At 41.9% G+C, this 24,508-nt stretch overlaps 3 protein-coding genes across 3 annotated transcripts in view; all 3 read right to left on the reverse strand.

Moving 5' to 3' along the window:
• Positions 1-42: 42 nt before the first annotated feature.
• Positions 43-12,445, reverse strand: cpsf1 (cleavage and polyadenylation specific factor 1). The gene is made up of 38 exons (XM_041053262.1): positions 12,310-12,445; positions 11,340-11,505; positions 11,213-11,240; positions 10,971-11,104; positions 10,804-10,884; positions 10,535-10,686; positions 10,232-10,378; positions 9,965-10,104; positions 9,680-9,790; positions 9,484-9,577; positions 9,308-9,395; positions 9,006-9,161; positions 8,734-8,785; positions 8,573-8,646; positions 8,416-8,490; positions 8,218-8,298; positions 7,798-7,893; positions 7,494-7,673; positions 7,238-7,379; positions 6,888-7,066; positions 6,480-6,619; positions 6,207-6,387; positions 5,891-6,097; positions 5,692-5,781; positions 5,458-5,604; positions 5,168-5,320; positions 4,369-4,485; positions 3,994-4,084; positions 3,548-3,632; positions 2,632-2,773; positions 2,353-2,505; positions 2,061-2,237; positions 1,659-1,725; positions 1,520-1,567; positions 1,185-1,340; positions 673-802; positions 376-514; positions 43-290 (listed from the first exon to the last, which is right to left on the reverse strand). The coding sequence occupies exons 2-38, from the start codon at positions 11,481-11,483 to the stop codon at positions 243-245; spliced, it is 4,425 nt and encodes a 1,474-aa protein (XP_040909196.1). The 5' UTR covers positions 11,484-11,505; positions 12,310-12,445; the 3' UTR covers positions 43-242.
• A 1,038-nt stretch (positions 12,446-13,483) lies between these two features.
• Positions 13,484-22,990, reverse strand: parp10 (poly(ADP-ribose) polymerase family member 10). Its single transcript, XM_041052737.1, has 11 exons — positions 22,891-22,990; positions 20,482-20,657; positions 20,045-20,287; positions 19,700-19,930; positions 18,587-19,611; positions 18,245-18,457; positions 16,370-16,496; positions 15,297-16,298; positions 14,888-15,021; positions 14,636-14,810; positions 13,484-14,544 (listed from the first exon to the last, which is right to left on the reverse strand). Exons 2-11 carry the CDS (start codon positions 20,654-20,656, stop codon positions 14,246-14,248), a joined length of 3,624 nt encoding a protein of 1,207 aa, XP_040908671.1. The 5' UTR covers position 20,657; positions 22,891-22,990; the 3' UTR covers positions 13,484-14,245.
• LOC121191559 (CMP-N-acetylneuraminate-beta-galactosamide-alpha-2,3-sialyltransferase 1-like) overlaps positions 20,811-24,508 on the reverse strand; it is a 62,049-nt gene continuing 58,351 nt past the window's right edge. The window contains exon 8 of the transcript XR_005895120.1: positions 20,811-20,820. The gene's annotated coding sequence lies outside the window, so the exon portion shown is untranslated. The remainder of the gene's footprint in view (positions 20,821-24,508) is intronic.

Here is a 24,508-nt window from a genome sequence, read left to right on the forward strand (position 1 = left end):
TCTGAATCACTCGAAGCTCAACGTGAACAAATTAAAAACTCACACCAGGCTTGTGTTTTGTTTTTTTGGGGTTTTTTTTTTACTGATTTACTTTTATACAAAATATTCTAAGAAAACACAACTGCCCTCTCTCTTCTTTTTGTCTAATGAGTAAGAAAAACAAATGAGGTTTTCACAGAGATGACTATAACAAAACAGTGATTATAAAACAGCATTCAGTGGAGGAAACGTGGGAATGTGGCTCAGAAATGAGCTGTTACTCTGTCTATCTCCAGAAGGTCATCCAGGATCTAGAGAGTAAGGACGGATAAAATGAAATCAGAATAAGAAAACCAAGTCGACTGCATTCTGTCTTCTGTCTGTTAGTCTACTTACTATGTCCTGAGTGGTGCCAATCTTCTTGGCCAGCTCACTGCGCTCCATGGTACTGAGGTACAAGTACTTGTTGAGGAGCTCGCCATCCAGGATGTTTCTCACGGCGTTCTGCAGGCTTCGTCTGTCACTGTGCAGCATTCTGGACACGGGACACACATGGGGGACAATTAATATCAGGTCAGCGGTAACACAGTAACACTCCCTTTGCAGCCTCTTTATGCAAATCAAAATATGATCCCATCTTTGAACAGTGACACCTAATGTGTGATTGGTAAGGTGCAGTAGGCAGATATGAACCTGAAGGCCTTTGGGTTCAGACCAGCGTGATGAGGCAGCATGGTGGTCAGAGCGTTCTGTAACATCAGCAGTCGTCGGTAAGTTTTCTCCTGCATGGGCAGAAGCAGGCCGACTCCTCCATCCAGGGTTGCTATGGGAACACAAATAAACAGTTCTATAATTTTCATGTGCTTTGAGAACAGCTGAATGGAGTTTTGTTTCACACAGACATGAAAGAACATTAACTTTCCCAAATCACTGTAGAAAACTATCTACTTTTCTCTACATCCTACTCAGGGCAGCTTCTAATCATCAGATGTGGGGTTAAACTGGGTCAGAGCCCACAGGAGCTGAGCTCTGCCTCCTGACTCAGCTCCGTCTCCTTCAGCATCACGGTGCTGCCAACTCTTTTGGCTTGAAACACTTGCTTTCAGATGCTATCTCAACACAACACATCCTTAAAACAAACAAAAAAAAAAAAAGTGTCAACAGTAGCCATGTGCCGCCAAAGCCATGTGAAACAGGAGTCTCACCAAACCAGGTGATGTGCTTGTTGTCCCAGGTCAGAGATTTCTTGCTGCCAGCGTCCAGCGCTCCTCTGCACGGCATCCGCCAGAAAGTGTTAATGTGAGCGCCCACGTTAAAGTCAGCTCGCCTCAGCAGACGCATGCCTCCAAAGCTCTCTTTAGCTGCGGACGCGGAGCACAAACGACATGGCTCAATGTGCATTTGATGCTGACTCGCATTACATTTGAATATGCAGTTCAGCACAGTGATCATGGTAATATTTGTCCATCAGAAGTTAAACTTGTTGTTGTAACTTAAATATACTTTGCACAACAAATCTCAGCTTTTAGTCGACACTTACCTTCAGGTAAATACATATATACATAGAGGTTCTTGTCTCGATCTGACACTGAAAGATAAATAAAAGGTAATTAGAACAGAGGGATTTTTTTTTTGGAAGTTTAATTGAATTTTCCTACAAAAGACATTCCAAACATTACCCAGGAATCCAAGCTGGTTGTTGTCCACCATGAATTCGATGCTGTAAACCTCCAGGGGCTTTGCATCCTGGTGCCAAAACAAGAAGAAAACACTTACATCCCAACAAAGGCAGCTACGCTCTCTGAATACAGCTGCCATAACTGCTCTGAATCCAAATACCCACAGGAGGCACTTCATCAATATTCACTTGTACATCTTAATCAATAAACAATCCACTGCTTCTACGGCAGCCCACAGGTTAATCTCTCTCTGCTCCTGAATACAACACTTAAACATGCTTGTTTGTAAACTCTCCCGGCCTCAACTCTAACTCCGAGAAGGAGGAATTAAACTTATGGGTCTGAGTTCAGCCATGATTGTGTCTTTCATCAGCTGGTGACAGTGGTGTGGGGGTCACTCACCCTGCTGACCAGTGACAGCGTCTTGCTCTCCTCCTGGTAGCGGAGCAGCGAGATGCTCTTCATCAGGTCGGCAGCCAGGATGAAGTTCTTGATGCTGAACATCTGGTGGATGTAGAGCTGGGTGTCGATGAAGGCCATGCCTGTCAAGTCGTTGTCCTTCAGGACCCACAGGAAGATCTGTGGGAACACAGCGGCCATTACACCCTGAATCACATACTGTTCTGTAGCTTGACGCAGCAGCGTTTTCACTTATTTACAGCTAAGTGAATTGCAGTTGCTGTGATGTTGAGACCTTCTGTCCGATGGCTGAGACCAGGTATCCGTGGCAGTGACACAGAGCCGTCACCGGTCCCTTCTGTTCCTTCTCATACAGCACTTTGAACTTGTTCTTGGTGAGGGGCTGGCCTGGCTCTGGCACGACTTCAATCACATCCAGGATCAAAATCTGAATACAAGAATCAAACCTTTAAAATGACAGACGCGAGAGTTTGAGGCTCCACAGCACAAGCAGAGAGAGAGAGAGTGTGTGTGTGTGTGTGTGCGTGCGTGCGCGTGTGTGTGTGCTGCTCACCCGGCCCCTGCAGGTGACCTCCTCCCCCTGCATCAGGCACGTCCCTGCTGCGATGTAGCCCTTCAGTCCCGATACTGTCTCCTGACTCCTCAGTGCAACCGTCTTCATGCAGGTCACATGTTCCCACTCCTCCAGGTCGATCCTTATGAAGACAGAGAGGAAGGGTAGAGTCACACTTACCAGCTTCTAGCAACAATACAATGTGTTCCTGTGTTAGATTATTAGGATTATACAGTGTAAAGTCCAGCACACACAAAGGGTGTTTAGGGTTGTGGTTACACGCCTAACGATTTCCTGCCCAAGGCTGCAAAGTCATCTAAATTTGATAGTTTACTCCACTCAATAACAAACCTAAACCTAGTGACATGTTATTAGCAGCATCCTGTACACAGACAACTTCAGACTTAGTATGTTTTGTTATTTGGCTCTTGATGTGTTTTGGTTGAGCTGTCATGTTGCATCTATGGCAGTGCCTGTCACATTTGGCTTCATATTACATGTCAGTAAACCGCCTCAGACTGAGCCGCCTACATATTCCCACACAGTCAGTGCATGTGATGCTGAAACTCTGCAGCCCAGACTTACTGATGTGCCTCAGCTGCTCACAGAGAGGCCCTCGGTAGTTAATGATAATACAGAGCAGATAAATGACCAGGGACTTGGACAAATGACCCAACATTTCCAACGGATCCTCACTGAAATGAGGGAGAGCAGCCGTGTGAGACTAAACTAATTGTCTGCAGCTTAAATTAATGACCCAAGATTTTCAATTAATTCAGGGAAAATGAGAAAACAATGCTGGCACGAGGCTGTGTGGACTTCCTTATTCATAGGCGCCTAATGGCCGCTGAATCAAGGCAAACTGCGCCGCACTGTTCTTCAAAGGCCTGCGACGTATAAAGGAAAGAGCTTTTACCGTGTGTTGGGAATGGCCTCCCAGCTGACAGGAGAGATGAGCTGGATGGAGAACTTCTCCTGCTGAGGATTAATGTAACGCTCATCTGCAGAATGACAGCAACAGATTCACATATTATGTGAAGAAGGAAAATAAACTAACAGCTAAAAAGGTTTAGAAATCGATGCATCTTTACAAACGACTGACTCATCAAAGTATTCATTCATACTGCTTCTACTTGGGTTAGCTGAACGACTTTCAATCATTCGTCGGTTTCTTTTATCTGTTTCAACTTTTTAAGTTACTTAGATAATTATTTCCTCTGCTTAGAAATTACTTTTGACCACTATTTCAAACATTTATTCGTTACTTTTAGCCATTTATTAACAGCTTCTAGCTACTGTTTTGTCCATTTATCCATTTCATTTAGCTAACAACTTAATTATGTGTGTATCTTCCTGTCTGACCTCGTTCGATGACTTCGTACTCCTTCTCCTCTCCGGTCATCCTGGGGATGCGAGTGCAGGGCTCTTTCACACTGGTGCACACAGCATACACCTGAGAGGGAGGAAATCCACAGTCACACACAAAAACCTCACATCAAAGACTAATCCTTTCAAAGTCACCCTCATTGATTTTTTTTTTTCAGTAAGAAAACTTTAAGGCCAGAGGGCTTTCATCTTCAACTTTTCAAAGCAGCCCGATCGATTCGCTTTTATTTTGCATCGCGTTATGCAAGTGGAGGTGTGCGAGTCCGGGGAATGTGTCTCAGCCTGAATTTGTGTCATGTTGCTGCTTTGGTGCCTCTATTGCCACGTGGGCACGTGGGAGAGGAGCCTTGCCTTCGATTCCACGTGGTAGGAGACGTAGTGGATGGTGCACCTCAGTGGGATTTTTCTGACGGGCCACGGGGCGTCGTAGGACAGGTATGTGGGCAGGACGCTGATCCTCAGCTCGCCCTGTGGGAAAACACACACAATGAGAACTGTTCAAGAAACCAGAAAGAGAAAAAAAGAGGAAAAAAAGGTAAGGAATAAAATGAGCACCTACAAGGTGATCAGTGATGAAAATTACAAGAAGAAGGTACTTTCTAAAAGTGCTTTTGCATCTTGTTTGAATACCTTGGATAACAGATATAAAGTAGTCAAGAAGGGGGAGCAATTCTTAGTGTCCCTAGTTCCACATGTTAAAGCTAATTTTCTCACTATCAATTTCAGTTTCATGCGATTTACCGTTGGCGCTCCGTCACATCTTGGATAAATCTCTCCTGCTTGAATCACTACAGCAACAAGTTAGAAAATACCTGCTTTTTTAAGTAAAAAAACAGGGGTACCACAAAATGTAAGGTGAGAAATTACTTATGACTCCTGAGCTGCTTTAAAACAGCAGCTTAAACTTCAAGACCTTCAAGAACTAGAAGCTCGAGATTTCTATCAATCTAAAAGTCTAATGAGATCACTGCTACTAAGAACACTGATGGGTTTCAGTCATACGTGTGTGAAATCTTATCCAAATTCTCGTGTTTCTGTTTCAGATCAGAGTTGGAGTTTTAATTTTAAGAGACCCAACTGAGAGGAGAGCGTTGCAAGGCCCAAACACCCACGTTATCCTCACTGAGGTGAGAATGTTTCATCTGTGTACCTGTTTGTTGAAGTAGAGGAAACCTTTGGGGCAGTTAATGTTGTGGAAGGGGGAGAAAGACTCGATGGAGCCATCAATGGTCATGGGGTGAAGCCTCATCGCTCCCCGAGAGGTGACCAGCATCCAATGAGGAGACGGACCACAGATGAACACCTGTGTCAACAAAAATGAAAATGTAGAAAACGACTTAGCTTATCAAATACGTGGCAGGGATGTCAAAGCCCTCGAAGCGTAGATGTTGGTCCTGAAAAAAGTTTTTTTTTTTTTTTTTTTTAAATTGCCCTCCTTACCCCTGAGTATCCAGAGATGTCCTCAAAGTATCTGAACCTGGCAATCCGGCTCTTCACAGCTGAACTCTCCTCGGTGACGCCGCCCTCTGCCTTCTTATCTTTCTTGAGCTTTGATTTCTTTTCTCTGAAGTTAATGTTGTGGGGCACCTGTGCAGGGGTAGAGCAACACTGTTAAGGTTCACTTCATCCAGAGCTCACTCGATTTAGCCCACCTTTATCAGCCTTAGCTCTTACTTTTTTGAAGCGGACTTTCAGGTTGTTTTGTGGCTGCTGTTGATCATACGGGAACGCCTCATAGATCAGAAGCTCTTGTTCCACATGAACCTAGAAAACAAGCAAACGCTAAATCGTCTCCTGTGTTTATTCAGTTTTCGTTTTTTATTTTCTTTTTATGAAGCATTTTAGTCAAGTGAAACCTCAAATGTAAACTCACCAGCAAATATGGTCTGCTGTGATTGTTGCCCAGGGAAACCAAAGTCACCTCTTTGACTAATGGGATCTCTCCTTGCCGTGTTACTTCTTCCTTTTTACCCTCCCCCTGTGTTGCTGATTGGCCGGAGGAACTGTCAACCAGCACCCTCTGACCAACTGGGAAGTTCTTCACCAGGAACACCAGCCGCCAGTCTGGCAGCTGGTAAATCTGTTCAAATAAAAACAAGGAAAAAAGTCAGCGTGGGAATAACATTAAAACAAGCCATCTCTAAAGAACATACTGTGTATAATCTTATGATGTTACGTATACGCCGTACCTCCATGACGCCATTCTCCCTGATGATCAAGCACCAGTGTGTGGGCTCTGCTTTACTCGAGCCTCCCTCACTTCCAGAGGGAGCTTGTGCCACGGAGCTGCGGTTGATTTCCTCCTTTGCGGGTGCTGAGCTGGCGTTGGAGTCTCCGTACAGCATTTCCTCCTCATCATCCACTGTGTTACTACACACACATTTCACAACAATCAGCCCTTACATTAATAGGAAGTCCTGCAGCTGGCTGAGTGTTTAAAGCAAGGACGTGATGTGAGGTACCTGAGGTCCTGGATGATGGTCTCTGCCTCGGACTGACTCCTGATGACGGTGTCCTCTTTGACGGAGCAGCTGACTTTGTTTTCTGTGGTGAACATGCCGCTCACGTCTCGGTACGCACACAGTGTGATCACACGGGATTGCTGTGGAACGAGAAGCAGTTTTCAGCCAAGTTTATTTCTGTTAAAAGCTATTTAAAAGACTCAAATGGACCAAATGTCGGAGTGTAATGATGCTCTGTTTATGCATATTGCCATTACTGAAGCACAGAAATCAAATAAGTGATGTGATTAGTGTGATTAGCTGTAGCTGAGCGGGACACTTTTTCTTGATAGCTTCAGTGTGGCCAGCAGGGGGCGTGTCTGACTAATAAAACCCTACTGTAAAGAGTGATGAGCGTGATTTGCTCACCGTGGGGATCTGTGGTTTCTGCAGAGCCAGCCGGTGTGTCTTCCCCATATATGAGTCAATCTTCAGCACAAACATGGTGACTACTCCCTCTGCAGTCATGATTACCACATAAGGGTCAGCCACGGAGCAATGCACTATGGGAGAGCCCAGGTCCACTGGGATGAAGTGGAGCTGTGTCACTGAAAGCAGAATTGAAAGAAAGCATGTCAGTGAAACAGGCTGCCAGCATTTTAATTAATGCTACTTATACATATATCATCCTACTGTAAGAACCGAGCATAAAAATCAAATGATCACTCAGCTTTCACCATTTGTTTGCAAGTTTTTCTAATTTTTCAGTCTCATTTTACCTCCTTCCAGCAGTCGAATACCCATGGGTGACACCTGGATGATGTACTTGTTGTCACCAATGTTTCCAGCGAACACAGTGGGTCCCTGGGTGGCGAAACCACTGGTGTCCAACTCCATGATCTCCTGACCCGTCTGAAGGATCTACACAAAAAGCACAGTTCTAGTTTACACAAAACCACAGACAAGTTCTTATCTTTGTATTTGTTCCTATCAAAATCACAAGACATCAGCTGTGCAATGATGTGAGCGTTTTACCATGGTCGAATCTTCTCTGCTGAGAATGAGAAAGCCATGCTTCTTTGTATCATCCTCCAGGGGAGGCTCAGTCTTCTCCTCCTCCTCTTTTTCCTTCTCCTCCTTCTCTTTTTCTCCCTCTTCACCATCCTCACTGGTCTCTGTCTCTGCCCCGTCCTCTGCCTCATCGGTTTTTACAGCCTGGGAAAAGATCAAAAACATCAGTTATAAAAAAAAAAAAAAAAAAAAAAAAAAGAAGAAGGTGCCACTATACATGACTGAACACTGTGAAAACCTTAAGCTATTAAGCAGAAATACTCAGTACTTTTTTGTCCTCCTTGACCTCATTTGAGATGACCGTCCACATGTCGTGGCAGCCCGGCAACTCAAATGTAGTGACTACTTGGGGTCGGATGCTTCTCTGAGAACAGAATGGAAACAAATCAAATCATGTGAAAGAAAGAAAGAAAAAAACAGAAACAAAATTCTAGTGCTGTGACTCGCACAAGATTTCGCTCTGTGCATTTAAATGTGACAACTTTGTGTCTGGGGTGTTTACAGGCTACTCCGTCGATCTCTGAGGCAGCCCTGGTAGACCCAGACTTCACTATAGCACCGTCACTGGACCTGCGGCAGATGGTCCTCACGACCTCAGGTTTTAGGACGGTGCGGTAACAATAGTCATGCACACGCCTGTCCAAGAACACATGCATGGAAACAGTCACATTCAATGGGGAGGATTTACCTGAAGTACAGACAGCGCACCGTTCTTGCCGTAACCAGAGCACACTACAACCTCCAGGTCAGGCTCAGGGTTGCTCTGGAACTGTGGGTAGGAGGAAATCAAAGTCAGCAACCTCTAATACAGTTATCTGCTAAAGCATTAGCAACACTAACCAGATCTGTCAACAGAGACTCTCGGAGGCGTTTCAAATGTCTGTACCTCTTCTGACAAAAAAGCAGGTTCACCCATGGAGGCGTTGGCACAAGGTCCAATGTTGAGTATGCTATCACACACCTGTAACCAAAGACCTCTCAGTCACACTCCACAAAGATCTGCATTTACCAAAAAAGGCCAAAATGCTTCAGGGTTTTGCTACCTCAAAGGAGTAGGTGGCCAGCTGAGTGCCTGACTGGGCCTCACTTCCATACACTTCAATCTCATCCACCTCATCTGTCAAAACAAAGATGTTATAATACCATACACACACACACAGATTGGCAGATCATGCACATGTCAAAAATAGAAATTTGAACATACCGGTCCAGTTGGTGGAAGATTCCACTCGTTTCTTTTTGCTTGGCGGTTCCTCCTGGAGTTCATTAGCAAAGAATATGTTCATGACAAACTGTCAAATGAAACAAGAATCCTTCCACATACAGTGTGTGCTGTACACACTGACTCTGAAAAACCAACAAGTACCTGATCTACACTAACTGCTGCTACTAAAAAAACATAAAGCAAAATGAAAATAAAGATGGCACTTCAGCAATGCTTCACAACAACAACAGACCAAAGTAAAAAGAACTCACCTGTTTGTCTTTATCCTTCTCTTTCTCTTTCTCTTTGTCCAGCTTTTCTTTGCCCTCCTCGGGTGGAGTCTCCTGAAGCTTCTCTGTGTACTTCAGGAGCAGAGAGTTTCCAAGGCGGGAACCGAGGAAGAGGTAGCCGGGCTCCATGGTCACCATCTGGAGGAGGAAAAGGTCACAGGATAAGACATCAGTATGACAGAACGTCTATATATGAATCCTCTAAAAGCCTTTTATGTCTGTCCGCAGTAACACAAGGGACAGATGTTTGATTAAGACAGAGACTTCCTACAGAGAGAACTTACACATGTTGTCAGGACGCTGGCGGCAGCTTTGTCGAAGTGGAAAGCTCGGACACTCCTCATGCCGTCGGTAATGAGGGTTAGCACGTAACTGCAAGACAAATAGAAAATAGTCAGAGAGGAAACATAAACTATCAACACTGTTCATGTGTGTCTTACTGGTAATTACAATGACTCACATTTCCCCTCCTTTCAAAGAGATGACCATCTTATCATAGGCTATAAAGTCAGACTGGGAACAGTCTAGTGTGATCTTCACTTCATCCTGTATACCTGTGCAGCCAAAACACGTGAACATCAAAAAATAGAAAATGCTGCACATATTAACAAGGCCAGATATAGTACAGGTGTGTGTTTTCAGATCATTATACTCACGCAGTGGGAAGGCTGTGGTCCCAGTTGTCTGAGAGTTGAGAGAGACTCCATATGGTGGAACACTCTGGTTCAAATACAGCAATGAATTCACAGCAAACACCACCACACCACCTAGAAAGATTTGATGATGAGATCAGGTTTTTCAGGAACACACTTTAACAACACAACACACTTCTTCACACAGTGTAAATTTATCTCTAACACTCCAACAGAATGATCTTTATGGTAAAATGGGAACTTCAAGACCACATGGTTGACACAAAAGAGAGGATTCGCTGAGCTCACCGATGGGTTTGGGAACAGCCATGACTTGCGTACAGTCAAAAGGCAGGTTACTGAGAGACCAGATGACAGGATGGACCTTTTGCATGATGTTGAGGGAGATGGCGACGATGCTACAAGTGTCCTGACGCACAGCCACACGTCTGGCAGAGTGACAAACAACAGAAGTTAAATGCTGAATCAAACAGAAACTCGCTCTTGCTAACAGCTCAGAATATCACATAAAAACATAAAGTTTTTTTATTATTGCTAATGTTGTGCTGCACTGACCCAGGCCACGTCTGGTTGGGCTCAAACAGGATGAGCAGCGTGGGTTCATAGTAGCCATGCAGGAACTTCATGTCTATGATGTTTAGCAGCTTCTCGTCCAGCTCACGGACATCAATAATGTAGCTGGGCAAGAAGCTGGATTTGGGTCTGCAGATGAGACACAGAGACAGTGTTGTGTTAGTGTTAGAGTAAACTCTAATGGCAGCAGGATAAAAGAGGAATAGTTTCGTTTTTGGGACACAGGAGCCCATCAGACACTAAAAGATGTCAATGAGCAGAGCGTGTAGGGGAATGCAGACCCACCCTTCTCCAACTCCACCTTCCTGTTCATCAGTTAGAGTGTCCTTTCTGAATGGCAACACCACAAGTTTGGTGCCATAAACAAGCATTACAGCACAGCGATTCTCTGGATCCACACGGACAATGGGGATATGTACATTTTGTACAAAGCCATCCTGAAAATTTAACAAGAGTCCAAATTAGTTAAATAATTCATTCACGTGTGCTTTTAAATATTTACCCCAGTTCAGAGAGATATTTTACATATTCTCTATGTTCATGTTTCTACATACTCTGAGCTCTGGTTCCTCAAAGTAATGAAGGGACAGCGTCTTCAGGTCATGTGTCCCAGGGTCATACTCCACTACAGACAACTGGTGAGAGAACAAACACACCCAGAGATAAGTCAAAAACAATTCTAGGCAGTTGACAATTCAGTGCACAGCTTAGATGGTGATACCTTGGCATCTTTGAAACTGAGAAGGAGAGCATCTCTGCTGGCTCCCACAAGCTGCACACTGGCCATGGACATAACATTGCCAAAGAGAGAAAAGGATGCCACCTGCTCCAGCTTCTCCTTTCGAGATTTGGAATCTGCAGGCGGAGGACAGAGTGAAGTTGAACCACAGATACACTCATGTAAGTTTTTGTAATTTATCAGGAGTAAATTTTGTTTGCTTTGAGAATGAAGACCAGACTTACCTGAAGACTTGTCAGCCTTTGATGTACTCTGAAATAATGACAGAAATGTTAAACCTATCAATCTTAAACTATTTGAGCTCATATTTTAAAACTAGACAGAATGAAACAAGCCAATACTTGTAGTTACCTCCACATCGTGGATAATCCTGTAGACAAAGAGCTGAGAAGTTCCAGCAACGACCAAGTTCTTCTCCTTACTGGATATAAAGTTGCAGTACACAGAAAACTCCACTGCAGTGGGGGTGTGGGCTTGCCTGTACACAGCATACATCCTGGATGGTTGCTCTCAGCATCTGACAGGTAAGAACATTCATGTCAAGTTTTCTACAGTTTGCCACTGTTCAGTTTATACATAGAACAAACCAAACATTCACTCCCCACATCTTCCTCCACAGTAAACTGGAGTGGGTAGAGGTAACTGGGAAGCAGTATGAAACAGTGTTGAACTGAGATTTGACTGAGACTGAGTTATTTCATGAACTTTGAGGTAAGTAACCTATATGCCGAATATAACATAAAACTCCACCTTTCAAGAAACGTTGTTTTGTTTTATTGCCACGTGTTGTTGCTGAAACACAGAGTAAACTTTTATATTTTGTTGTTTCGTTTTGCTTAACGTTTTCATCAGTCTACTTCTCTCAGATTCCACATAAAGATATACTACATTATATTATCCTTAGCTGTGGCTATTTGATACACTAATATTAAAACATCCTTTAAGAATTCTTGACACTGATGAAAAAACATGCTCCAACATTAAATACACGCTAGCTTATTCTACTACATGTAGCCTTAGCGTTAAATTTTGTCCAAGTTAGATTATCAGCTTTCGCTCTCATAGCTAATTAATTTAAAGAGACGTGCAAGTAGCACCAGCCGCCCAATAACATTGTTATGACCAGTGTGTGATTCTAGCACAGCTATCAGTTAGCTTCGGATAACGAATGTATGGAAAAGCCGGTATCCTTAGCGATGTTAGCTATGGGCTAGTGTCCCTGTTTGTAGCTAGCATATTAGCTGGCATGGCACAGCGCCTGCACCGGACTCAAGTTTATTACCACGTCTCTGCAATTCACGAGTTAAACTTGTCAACGTACCTATAGCAAACACGTTATCAGAGTTTGGTGCTTTATTGTTCCTTCCTCTGTTCACGTTTAGGGTGTCATTCTGTGATTTAATAACTTAAGCTATCTGTCCGATAGCCAAGTAAGCTAGCAGCTAGAAGTCGTTGTCTTGCGGCTGCGCGATTCTTCTTCTTCGGCCTTTGTTTTTCCGGCAGACTGGCTGCTCCGAGGCGCATTGCTGCCCCCACAGTTCAACATTTTGAGAAGAGTTGTTTTTCACTGGTTGGTTTGTCCATTTTACACACACACACACACACACACACACACACACACACACACACACACACACACACACACACACACAAAACAATTAAGTATGATGCACCTGTCATATAAGTGTACCTTTCTTTAATATAGAAACAATGCCTAGAAAAGCTGTACATAAAAGTCACATTTTCATTTAATCTAACTACATTCCTATTTAGAGCTTGTAGTGTGTAAAAATGTGAAGTCAATTTAATCAAATAACAGTAGTGAAACCACAGGCCCAGTGCAGCGTTATATCTACAGTTAAGAAGAGAGATACAGCTAAACAAGCTGGTCAGGTGAGCTGGACTCTGTGGTGACAAGGAGACAAGGACAGAGAGGAGGGCCCTGTGCACACTGCTGTCTTTCATGGACAGTGAGTCACCCGCTGCACACCCACCATAATGAAGCAGAGGACTGTGTTCAGTGGCAGGTTGCTGTCACAGAGCTGCTCAGTGCACAGACTCAGGACATCCTCTGTCCATACAGCCATTAGACTCTTCCAACTCTTACCGTGGGGGCGGGGGGAAAAGTTGAGCACGAGGCTTGATGTTCTCAGCTCTGCTCTGTTTTTGCTTTATTTCTCTGGCTATATTAACTCTACTTATTATGCACTCCAGCTGAATTTAGTTCAAGTCTTTATGTTATGCTTATGTTTATGCATAGAGCAGTTGCTCTATACAGGCTCATTTTTACTGTGTTTTGCAAAATTTTTATTGTTTGTATGTGATTGTGTGTAGTATAAGCTACTGGACACCTTATTTTCTGTCTGAATCAATAAAGTATCTGTCTATCGATCACCAAAGACTGATTCCACAGAATGTTCCCTTGAAACTCTTAATGGTTCCTCATTTCAAGATGAAGAATAAGGAATAGGGGAACTGGAATATGAGACTCAAGCTCCATCATATTTTGTTTTATTAAATAACAACACACATTCTTTCAGAGTGCACGGTGCGACAAATGAGGAAGGTACAATAGAGTAATGATGCTGTAGTTTGACAACTTCAACTATAACTGAACCTGAAAGAAAACATATAAAATATGTATAAGGTCACATTCAGCTCGTCAATCTGTCTAGATGCACAAACACAAATGAACTGGTAAAAAATAAGAGTTCACATTAACCTCCTACAGGTAAAAACAGATAGATAGAAGCATTTCCAGCTCACTCCAAATCAAAATTGTCAATGGTTGAGTTTAAAATCCCAATTACAACATATTTTGGATGCTTCCAACTTTAAATATAGATTGTAAACACTGGAATATATGATCACTGCCAAACAGCACGAAACTACTACAAGTACAATGTCATTTGATAAGTGTTAAGTCACACCTGTTTAAAGGATCGGCACAATGAGCCTTATTGTGCTATAAGGGAATGTTTAAAGTTACTTAATGAAAATGTGTTTGAGTTCAGCCTTTTGAATTTCTCTTGATCAGACTTGATTAAACTGAAGAACTGAAAGTAGAGCAACTAATGACAGTCAACAGCAAATTACTTTATAAAACTTTGATTAAAGAAAAAAAAAACAACTGTACACTATAACACATTAGCCCTTTATAAATCAAATGCACTTTTTTTTTTTAAATAAAGGCACAATACAAAAAAAAGTCTCTTCTCCAAATTTAAAGGTTATAATCTAAAGGATAATCAGCTTCCTCAGCGGTGGATTCTCTGGCATGTAATGAGATATTCTGGAAAAGCTTGCGTGTCATTGAAGATGACAAACATCGATGGATTGGTAATGTCGTCTGTCACACTGTCGTATCTGAGAGGAATATCAGTGGTCTCCTTCAGCGGGGCGGTCTTCATTGAATGGCAGCCTTTGGTGAAGTCTCCCGTTAGAACCTTTGACACAAAAATAAACTTGTGTCCGTCTGCGTTTGGGGGTGAATACTGATCCTGGACAGACAGTGCAGAGTTGACAGCAAAATACACTCCTTGACCATAGACGGTGGCTGTGTGGGGAGAAATCATCATGTCAGAGATTGCTCATCAAGATGTGACGAACTCAGTCAAAAAGCAAAACGGTGTTATTCCAAAACTTACCATTCTTTCCACAGAAGCTTCTGTTGAATCCATGAACGCATATCTCTTTAACACTGCTCTCACTTGTGCCGTGATATAGAGTCCGTTCAACTTCTGGGTACAAGGCACGCTGCAGTATGCTCGCCTTCTTTAACTTGTACTGATTGTACAGCAGTCCGTTCATGAGCTTCTCCACCTGGAGAAAAACTTCCATGTTATTACAGACACACCTCATAATTTACTGCAAAATATGCAGGTAATTTTTTTTTTCACCTGTATGATTCTGATCTTGCTGTGGTATTTCTGAATGGTCGCATAGAAGTTCTTCACCACATTCTGAAATTCATCAGATTCCTCGTCGACTTTGGTTGCTTCGGGCAGGTTTGACAGCAGGGAAAATTCCTCTTCTGTCAACAAATGATAGAGCTTTTACCATTATAGAATTTTTCAGTTTGATTTGACAGAAGGGAAAAGGATTATTAGACAGGTCAAGAATACATGTGAATATGTTATTAAATGGGGTCTGAGTTGGGTAGCTATATTTTTTGTCTGACTGCACTCAGGTATATGTTTGACTTGTATGACAATGTTTTACTACATTTTATCAGTTGCTGGGCTCCATACACACAAGCATTCATTCTGCAGAATAATGAAACCACTGGACAACTAAATTTTCAGTTACCTGGTACACCCTCATCCAAATCCCCTATATCAAGCAGCTTCCTGGAGATTTTCACAGATTTCCCAGAGGCTATGTTGCACTCTTGCATCTTTTCAAAGTTGATAATATGGGGCTGATTGTCTAGCAAGATATCAACCTGATTCAGCTTCATCCTCCAAGCTCCCTCGATGAATACTGTGGCATCAGGTGAATATGGAGTTGTGTCTGCGGAGGTTGGATCATGTAGCACCCACTGGACAGTCCTCAAGATTTCCTGGTCGGATACAGAAGTCATGACTTTCTCCAGCAGTAGATTCACATCCCAAACTCCTCCAGGCAAAAAGTCTTTGAATCCAGAAACAGTGATTATGGTGCCCTCAACCTGAATCTCGACTGCATGCTTCCTCTTGATCATCTCCAAACACTTCCTGTGATACTCGGACATGTTCTTCACGCTCCTGTGCTCGATTTTCTCCTCGGCCTGTCTCTGGGCGACCTTCTTCCCGAAGGCTATGTCCACCCGAATCAGATCACAGCTATAACCCGCAAACACAACTATCTGGATGGTGTTGGCCGCCTTGATGGCATCCTGTAAGGCCACATCGACGCCCCTCTCCATTTGATCCATCAGGAGCAGATGGAGAAGGCTCCTGTCAGTACAACAAGAAGGTTCTTCCTGATGGATCATTTTCCTGGACAGTTCCAAGGCCTTTTCCAGCTGCTCATCTTCCAGGGACCAATGACTCGACTCCATCGAGTACTGGATGGCCAGAGACAGTTGGGCTTCTTCTTCTAGATTGCTGGGAAGGCTCAGGGCCAACCCACCCACAGTGTTCCCTTCAGCAGAGGCCTGGGAGACATCGATAGCTATCACATCAGAGTCCTGGTCCTTCTGGCTGGTCAGTTCCCCTGCTGTGTACAAGTCCATGTCATCGATGTCATCGAGCTGGTCTGAATTGGACACATTGTCCTCGAGTCTTTCATCAATGGATGAGACGATTCTCTTTGCTTCCTCTAAAAGGCCTACAAAGAAGTAAACAGATTCTATGAAACTGCACAGCAATATGAGAAATTATTGAAGAGCTTGATTGTACCTTTGTCAGGAGCTCTATTATGATTAGTTTGCACAGAATCTGATTTGATCTTCGGTGCAGGGCCATCTGCAGACACTCTCTGAAAGTTTCTGTGGGACATCATCTTCCATGCAGTTTCAAAAATGTCCTGGAATGATAAATACATAAATACGTTTCTGGGAACACTGCATGTTTCCTGCTGCAGGGAAACCAAATTACTTCACATTTTCATGCTAAGTAGCAGATTCTGACTTAATGCTATGATAATTATAAATGTAATAAATATTTCTTGCATACTAAAAGGGCCATAAGTGGTTTTACAAAAAAATAGGCCATTCACTGCTTATTGAGAATACTTCATAACTGCTGACCATTTTTCATAGGACTTTCTGCTTTTTTGTTATGAAGGTAGCAAAAAAAAAAAAAAAGGAAAAACCTCAATGTGCTCCATTTTGGTGTTGAGGAGAATAATACATCTGAAAAATGGAATGACTTTGGTATTTGTACAAAAAGTGTTTGTCTAAAAATCTTTGGTGAACTGGGCAGAATGACCTTGTTTTCTTTTTTTTAAAACCCAGAGTGTGTGTACTTCCATGATGTGCCACATTTACTGTGGATGATATTTCATCTTAACAACTGGCTGCTGTTTTCTCATTTTATTTAGTTGAGAGAGTGATTTGAGTGTTTCAGCTGATCAGGATGAGGCATTTTTAACAGCTGGTGTTCCTGGAGTTCAATAATTACAATGAACAAAGGATCAGAAATGGATTTGGCTTTATGTAGAAATACAGTGCCATGAAAGGAACAGTGCTTATTTGCTTGCCCAGTGTTAGATGAGAATATCAGTACCAGTCTCATATCGGTCCATTAAACATGAAGCCAGCAGCTGATTACTTTAGCTTAGTATAAAGACTGGAAACAGGGGGAAACCCGGTAGCTTGGCATTTGTCTATCCTAAAACTCTCTATAACATATTAGATCTTATTTAATACCACACTATAAAAGCTATCATTTCTTTTACATGTAATTATGTGCTAGACTTTTTCTTGGCCAGGAGCACTGAATCTCTAAGCAAGAAAACAAATAAGCATTGTTCCCAAAATGTTAAACTACTCCCATAAAAAATGCAGGTACTGGCACCGTTCTCAAGCCTGCTTATTGGTTCAGGATATCCGTAACACTAACTCTTATCAGGGTCACTTCATCACTGTGTGGTAAAGCCTTTGCAAGCAGGGAGGGTTTTAAAACTCTTCCTTGTTAGTGAGAGTAAGGAAGCTCTGTAAAGCTAAAGTATGACACGAGATTAGAGAGTGATTTACATACAATAGATAAGCAAAAACAGACTGTCAGATGTCAGTCCTTGCTCCTCATACTCTCAATGAATTATTACAGAAATTCAAGTGTTATTTTACTGTCTATGAAATGCATAGATAGTTGTCCCTGCAGAGAGAAAAGCCGACCTCGTGTTCATGGGGTGACTGGCGACTCTCTTCTACAGAAAGTAGCCAAGGTTTGTCCAAGGATTCACCAAATTTGTCACTAGGTTTTTTTTTTGAAACAGGGCCTGAGAAGCTGGTAAATGCTGGGGAAAGACATTTTACTACAGTCCTGTGTATTCTGGTAAACTTAGCTTCAGGTTTAACTCCATACATTTTCAAGGTAGACAGCTTATGAAGGTTGCCCCCGCGACCTGGGCCTGGACCCAGATAAGCAGCAGATGATGACATGACATGATGACATGACAGCTTATGAAGATAAATGACAACTGGAATAACTGGCCCACTGAGAGGAAATGTGGAAGAATAAAGATGCATTTCATAGTTTAAAAAAAAGCACAGGACAAAAGGACAAAATATAACAAAACTTTTGCTTTGTTGTTTGTCATCTTTACATTACCTGGTGAGGCAGAGGTTGCCAGGGTGCTTGCTTTAGGCTGATGTAGACCTGAAACTTTGACTCCATCTCTTTCAGGATGCTCTTGCACTCTTCCTCGCCTAAAAACCGGGACACTCCTGGAGCGTTCACTGTGATGGTTCTGGTGCAAATAGAGGAGACCACGCTTTGCAACACTTCCTCAGCCATTTGGCAAGCAACAGCAGGGCCATGGATCTATCAGTGTGACAAAAGATGAAACAAAAACTATTTTAAAACTGTGACAGAAATGGATGAAACTGAAGCTTCAAAACCACAGCAGTTAAAAATCTCTGCTTCTACATGTGATGCTCATGCACCACATACCTTAAACCCACAGACGTCCTCAGCCTCTAGTGGAAAAATAGACACTTGGTTCATGTCAGCCAACAGCTGATGACAATGGATCTGGATGTATTTCAGCATGCCTGGCTCCATCGAGATGACTGTCTCCCTTTCAATGGGCGTAGTAAGAAACTGCAGAATTGCAGTCTGCTTCTCAGTTTCCATCCCTTTCAGAGTCAACACATCAATATTCCCTCCTCGTTCTGACACCTTTACAGAGGAGAAGCCTAGAGCCTGCAGAAACTCAGACCACTCTCTGCAATATAACATGCTCTCATATTCCGTGTTCAACGGTATGCTGAAGCGACACAGTTGGGATTTTAAAAAGCTACATGCCTGCTGAGCCGAGTTCTGGGAAAGCGATGTAACTGAGATTTTAGAATCTGCTACAGAGTACGTAGTGGGTGACCCAGTTTGATTCAGGGTTTGTAATAGTTGTTCTTTTACATCTTTTCTTGCAAGGAACTCAGCCATTTCTGGCTCAAGAGTGAACTCAGCTTCTGCCATATTGCCAAGAAAGTCCAAGATAGTGTGTTTTATGTGCTCCAACTTTTGTCTGTCAGTTCCTTCAATGTGCACACCACCATCTTTAATTTGAACGGTGAAATCTGGGTGAGCCGTTTCAATGTTCTGTGGGAGGGGGCTCAGTTGAAGCAAAGCACATTTTGTTGGATCAGCAATAGCAATGTGGCTTGATAGTGTATCTGCATCCTCTGTTTGATCCTCCATAACTTCCTCCGCTGCCTCTTCAACCACCTTGCTGGCAGTGAGAGGCTCAGAGGTCGTCTCAGAGGAGGACTGGCAGTTGGCACTGATCACCATGGGAGGACTGGTCTGCATCTGAGTATCACTCAGATCCTCTGAGCTTCTCTCCGTCACATCTTGCCTTCCACTTTCAGAGTTTTGTAATGTGATGTTTTCTGGTGGTTGAAGAAAGTCAAAGTATGGCTTCACTACGAGGTTAGCATTGTCCAGTTTGTGTTGCAGATCCAGAACGGGGCCCACAGCTGTTTCAAGAAATACAGACAGTTTGTGTATTAAGAAAACTGTAATGATGCAACAAGAGCTCTAAAGGTTGCACAGCGCAAAACTTACATTCAGGGTTGACAAAGGACACCTTTGCTGTACCCTGCGACAGCATGGTGACCTCCTTCACCCTCTGATCTCCACCTTTGTTGCTCTCAAAGTAAAGAGAGAGCAGGTCTGGAGTGATGCCAGGGTTCAGGTTCTCCACCAAAACAGAGCGAGTTTGCTCAATCTGTTCAAGTGTTACCATGGCCCCATCCAGTTTCCTGTTGGAGATCTTTGCACTAAGCTGTTCGAAATCTGTACAGCAAAAACAGATGTATAAAAGAGAAATATTAAAGAAAATGACCACCTGAATATTTGGATCAATATGTTTTTGAGAAAAAAAGAAAATATGTGAGCTTAACAGACCACCTTTTGAGAGGGGTCGGCTGAGGTGAATGAGGATGAGATCTCTCCCTGGTGAGGGATACAGGGTGTAGTCTGTCGGGCTCAGCCCCATCAAGTTCTCCACATAGAGCTCTATCATCTCATTGAAGGTGCTGGGGTTGATCCCCCGCAGCAGCAGCCTACACGGGTCCTTTGAGGCAGGTTTTCTCACACTCAGCTCGACATTATGCAGAACGTGGTGCCCTTTAGACAGCACTTGGGCTGCAGCTGTCAGAATGATAGGAACATAAATAAAATATTTAGTACAGAGTATGTTTACAGCAAATTACTGCACCATTTTCTATTCCTATAGCTGTTACTCAGTATGTTTTTTTTGTTGTTGTTTTTATTATGTAAAGAAAATGAAAGATTTTGAAATCAGCCCAAGTCAAACTTTAAGAAATCACAAAAATTCTACTTGCCTTCTGCGTCCTCAAACACCAGTATGGCACGGTCAGCCTTCAACTCCACGGAGACGAGTGGGCCTCCCCCGGAGCGCCGCTTATTCTCAAAGTACAGACACAGCAGTTCCTCACTCACTCCTTCAGACAGCAGCTGCACCTCCACCGTCCTGTCCTCCGGGTTTTCGACTGGCATCCTGAAAAACACCGAAACATACACGTAGGTCCTTAGTCAGTTAAGGTGGTTCCAACATGTCCCAAGATTTTGCTTACATCTCCCGAACTACATGTGAAACCTGAAGCCTGAGTTTTAGGGAAGACGCCACTTCCTCAAATATTTGCTTTCAATGTAAAGGTGTACTTTTTCTGTTTTATGTCTCTGTAAACTGGACATATTTGGGTTTTGAAATGTTAGTCAAGAAAAAAAAATAGACAAGGTGGCAATTTAAATATGACAACCTGAGCTTTGGGAAATCATGATGGAGCGTTATTCACTATTGTTATTCACTATGTTCTGACATTTGTATGTCCAAACGTTCATATCAGGAATCATGGTTGACACAGTTTCTCATGTTTACATAATTCTCATAATTCTCATGAACTTATTTCTTTGGAAAATTATAGGACTTTATTGTGGTAAAACATGAAAAGTTTGAATGGTTGGATAGAGCAGCCATGATCTTTCTTTTTCACAATGTGTTTTCGAATATGCACTGTGAAAATATGTGTAAATAATATATCAATATGGATCAATTTGATATTGATCAATAAGCGGCCATATTGAACCTATTACATTTTGTGTTGCTTAAATCCAATTTAATGAGGCTTTAATCTAACATGTCATTAAACTTTAAAAAGTATTAACATATAGGAAAGATCACATTGTGTTCTCTTGTTAGAAAAGAGGCTCTCAGTCTATGAGCACATTTACATGTGCATGAGAATCCTGGTTTTGAGTCTTATTCTGGTGTGATCATATTTGGGATGCAGTGTTTACATGGAACAAGGAAATCTGATTGATCACATCCCTGTATTCAACCACTTATTTCTGCACCAATTTATTTACCTCAAGCATGAAGAAAGAACACATTTTGGTTTCTGTCTGTCTCAACTCTGTGGATTTATCTGATTATTGTTAATTACTGAAATAATTCACGTATTTCTTGTTTTGCTTACTAACATTAACTATTACACAGCTTGGGTTGATGGCACATGTGCTATCAGGGCAGATAAGCAGGTTTCTGCTGCCAGTTCCAGATAGCATATTCATATTTTTCAAAACCAGGATATGGTGTTTTACATGCACAAGTAACCAGTGTAATTCAAAAACCTGATCATAACCAGGTTACATTTTACATAACATTTTTACTGTTAATAATTACTTTTACTAAAGTACAGTGTGTTCAGAGAATATTGATGAAACCCTTCATCAATCTACATTCAATACCATCCGCCCCCCCAGCACATTATCAAAATCAGAAAATATGAGGGGGGGAAATAGGTAGAGTTCAAACATAAACATAGTTATTAAAATGACTCAAAAACTACTGAAATCGAGCTAATTTTGGTGAATGATGCAGTGAAGCGCATTCACATCAGGAGCCACAGTCTTTAGTCTGCTCACCACACCAGAATGGACTTATTAGTCCATTCTGCATTAAAACAATGGTTTTCTGCATCAGCTTTACGCTTCAGGCTGTTTGAGAGTGCCATTTTGTTTCTCTGAGAATCAAACCAAAAACTATTTCCTTCACCAATCACAATGGTCACAATCACAACATCAGTGATGGATGATCCAACAGGTCGAGAAATATGTACCTTAAACATCTCAATCGAGCCCTTCTGGCTGGTGGCAGCATAGGTGATGGAGACTGATCTTACTAAAAACTACATACATTTTCGAGGAGGATACAAATATCAAAACAAAAATATGTTGGTCAAACCAAAGCATGTATGCATGTACAGTATGTATATAACTATGTATTTATTCAACTTTACTTAATTATATTTTAGTTTGAAAGTCCGGCCCCCACAGCACCTGTGAAGAAACAAGCTGGCCCTCAAACAAATTTAATTGATGACCCTTGGCCTACACTATACACTAAATGTGGCTACCTTAAAGGAAGCTCAGCCAAAATATAGCAGATCCAGAACGACACGGCGCTGTATTAAATATGCTGTAAGACATATTTTTCCTTGCAGGTTTCCAAACAGTCCCTGTAGCCCTGTTTGTTCTGTAATTTGTTTATTTCTTTTACTGCGCAGTTTTGCTGAAGTTCATGGACCTGTCTGCTCTGTGTGTTCCCAGCGTGAAAGTGAAACCAGAGGCGACAGCGGCCACGTTTAGACACTGAGGCTGACACATTTACATTTTGGCGACAGAACAGGCAAACACAACAGACCTGAATGTTTTTTTAGAGCGTTACTTACCTGTGCTATAAGAAAAACATCTACTCATAAACTCGCTCCGTATAAAACGGGCTGAACTCGAGACTCAAGACTTCCGTCTGTTGAACGGCGCGTGGCGTCAGCACCTGAGCGTGATGACATCACCACAGCGTCTGTCAGTTACTAAGAGAAATCAACAGATTCATTCATAGATGAATATATAGTTCAACGTCCCTGCTTCAATAGCTTTAATACAATATATAAAGTATTGGCGTCAAATTATACTCAAAGTACCCAAAGTACAAGTACTCCTTATGCAAATGATCCCATTCAGAATAATATATGTAATATTTTTGGATTATAATTACCGATGCATTTATAAGCATCATCATCAACATGCGTAATTCACAGCATAATAATACATCCTAATCTATTTATTGATTATATTTTTAGTTAAGTTAACCTGAATCTGCAAATAAATAAATAAGAAAAAAAATATAATAAAATAAAAATAAAAATAAAAATAAAAGCACAAGTACCTCAAAACTGTCAAAAAAAATCACAAAATGTCACTGTCTTTTCAGTTGATCTTTTGGAGTTTTTCATCATATGACATGCTCTTTATTAGCAAATGGACTTTATCCTGTTGTCACAGAATTTTAGGTGGGGAGGGGACAGCTCTGTATAGTGAGCACTTTACTTCTGGGATGTTTTAAGTACATTATTCTGATAATATTTCAGTGCTTTTACTTACCAGTAAGTAAAATTCTTAAAGCAAGACTTTCAATTGTAAAAGTCTATACTGAATTTACATTGTGGTATCTGAGTACTTTTTCTATCACCGCTGATTGAACATGATCAGAATATACATGAGCACATGTCAGCACCATATGATTATGACGCTTGTAAAATCTGAATGGAATCTGTGCTGCATAAAATGGTTTAGTTACAGGCAGGAGTGAATGAGGCTCTTTAGCACTTACATGCATTTTATGGCTCACTTAAAAGTCATCATTTGATCAGTATGCCACACTGAGATGTTTAAACTGTATCGTATCCAACCACTGATTTAAAGTGCGAGTACAATGGTAACAGCACAGACTGTGTGATCTTAATTCTGTTATAATTCAATGTGAGTGCTATCACTATAAAAAGATATAGCTGATCAGTATGCAGTGCTGAGCATTAAGTAATTTGAATGGATTTTGTGATTTATATGATTATACATACAATGGCTGCACATCCCACAGACCTCCACGCACTATAATACATAATACATAATACATAATATTACAAGTATACACTGTATATAATGGATTAATTCCAAGTGCCAACTGTCATACTGTATATATTATGAGTGTATAATAAACACTCAGACTGAATGAGACCCTATTGGCTGTAATCCAAGTCATACTCATGAACCATACATGTTACTTGTGGTTGAATTCTGTCCAATACAGAGCATCCCGTGAGTCAAGTACTTTTAAACTGTGTACATGTAACGGGATCTAATACAATTTCAGCAAGTTCAGATCTATTTTAAATCTCATTAACTAAATGTTTTTACTATAAACGTAAGCATGATTGATCAGCTTGTCATGTGAGTACTTATAAATGTCGTCAGTATGTGCTCAGATGCAGCTGATTAGTGTACAACACT

The sequence above is a fragment of the Toxotes jaculatrix genome, chromosome 13 (genome assembly GCF_017976425.1).
Source record: "Toxotes jaculatrix isolate fToxJac2 chromosome 13, fToxJac2.pri, whole genome shotgun sequence".
NCBI lineage: Eukaryota > Metazoa > Chordata > Actinopteri > Toxotidae > Toxotes > Toxotes jaculatrix.

What these genes read in the sequence shown, in the direction of transcription:
- parp10 (XM_041052737.1), bottom strand. Translation starts at nt 20,656, where the DNA reads ATGCCAGTCGAAAACCCGGAGGACAGGACGGTGGAGGTGCAGCTGCTG. An exon ending in TTTGGATGAGGGTGTACCAG is followed by an intron (nt 15,022 to 15,296) that starts GTAACTGAAAAT and finishes ATTTGTTGACAG; the next exon opens with AAGAGGAATTTTCCCTGCTG. An exon ending in GCAAGATCAGAATCATACAG is followed by an intron (nt 14,811 to 14,887) that starts GTGAAAAAAAAA and finishes GTTTTTCTCCAG; the next exon opens with GTGGAGAAGCTCATGAACGG.
- cpsf1 (XM_041053262.1), bottom strand. Translation starts at nt 11,483, where the DNA reads ATGTATGCTGTGTACAGGCAAGCCCACACCCCCACTGCAGTGGAGTTT. An exon ending in GAAGGTGGAGTTGGAGAAGG is followed by an intron (nt 10,379 to 10,534) that starts GTGGGTCTGCAT and finishes TCTCATCTGCAG; the next exon opens with ACCCAAATCCAGCTTCTTGC. An exon ending in TCTCAGCCATCGGACAGAAG is followed by an intron (nt 2,238 to 2,352) that starts GTCTCAACATCA and finishes GTGTTCCCACAG; the next exon opens with ATCTTCCTGTGGGTCCTGAA.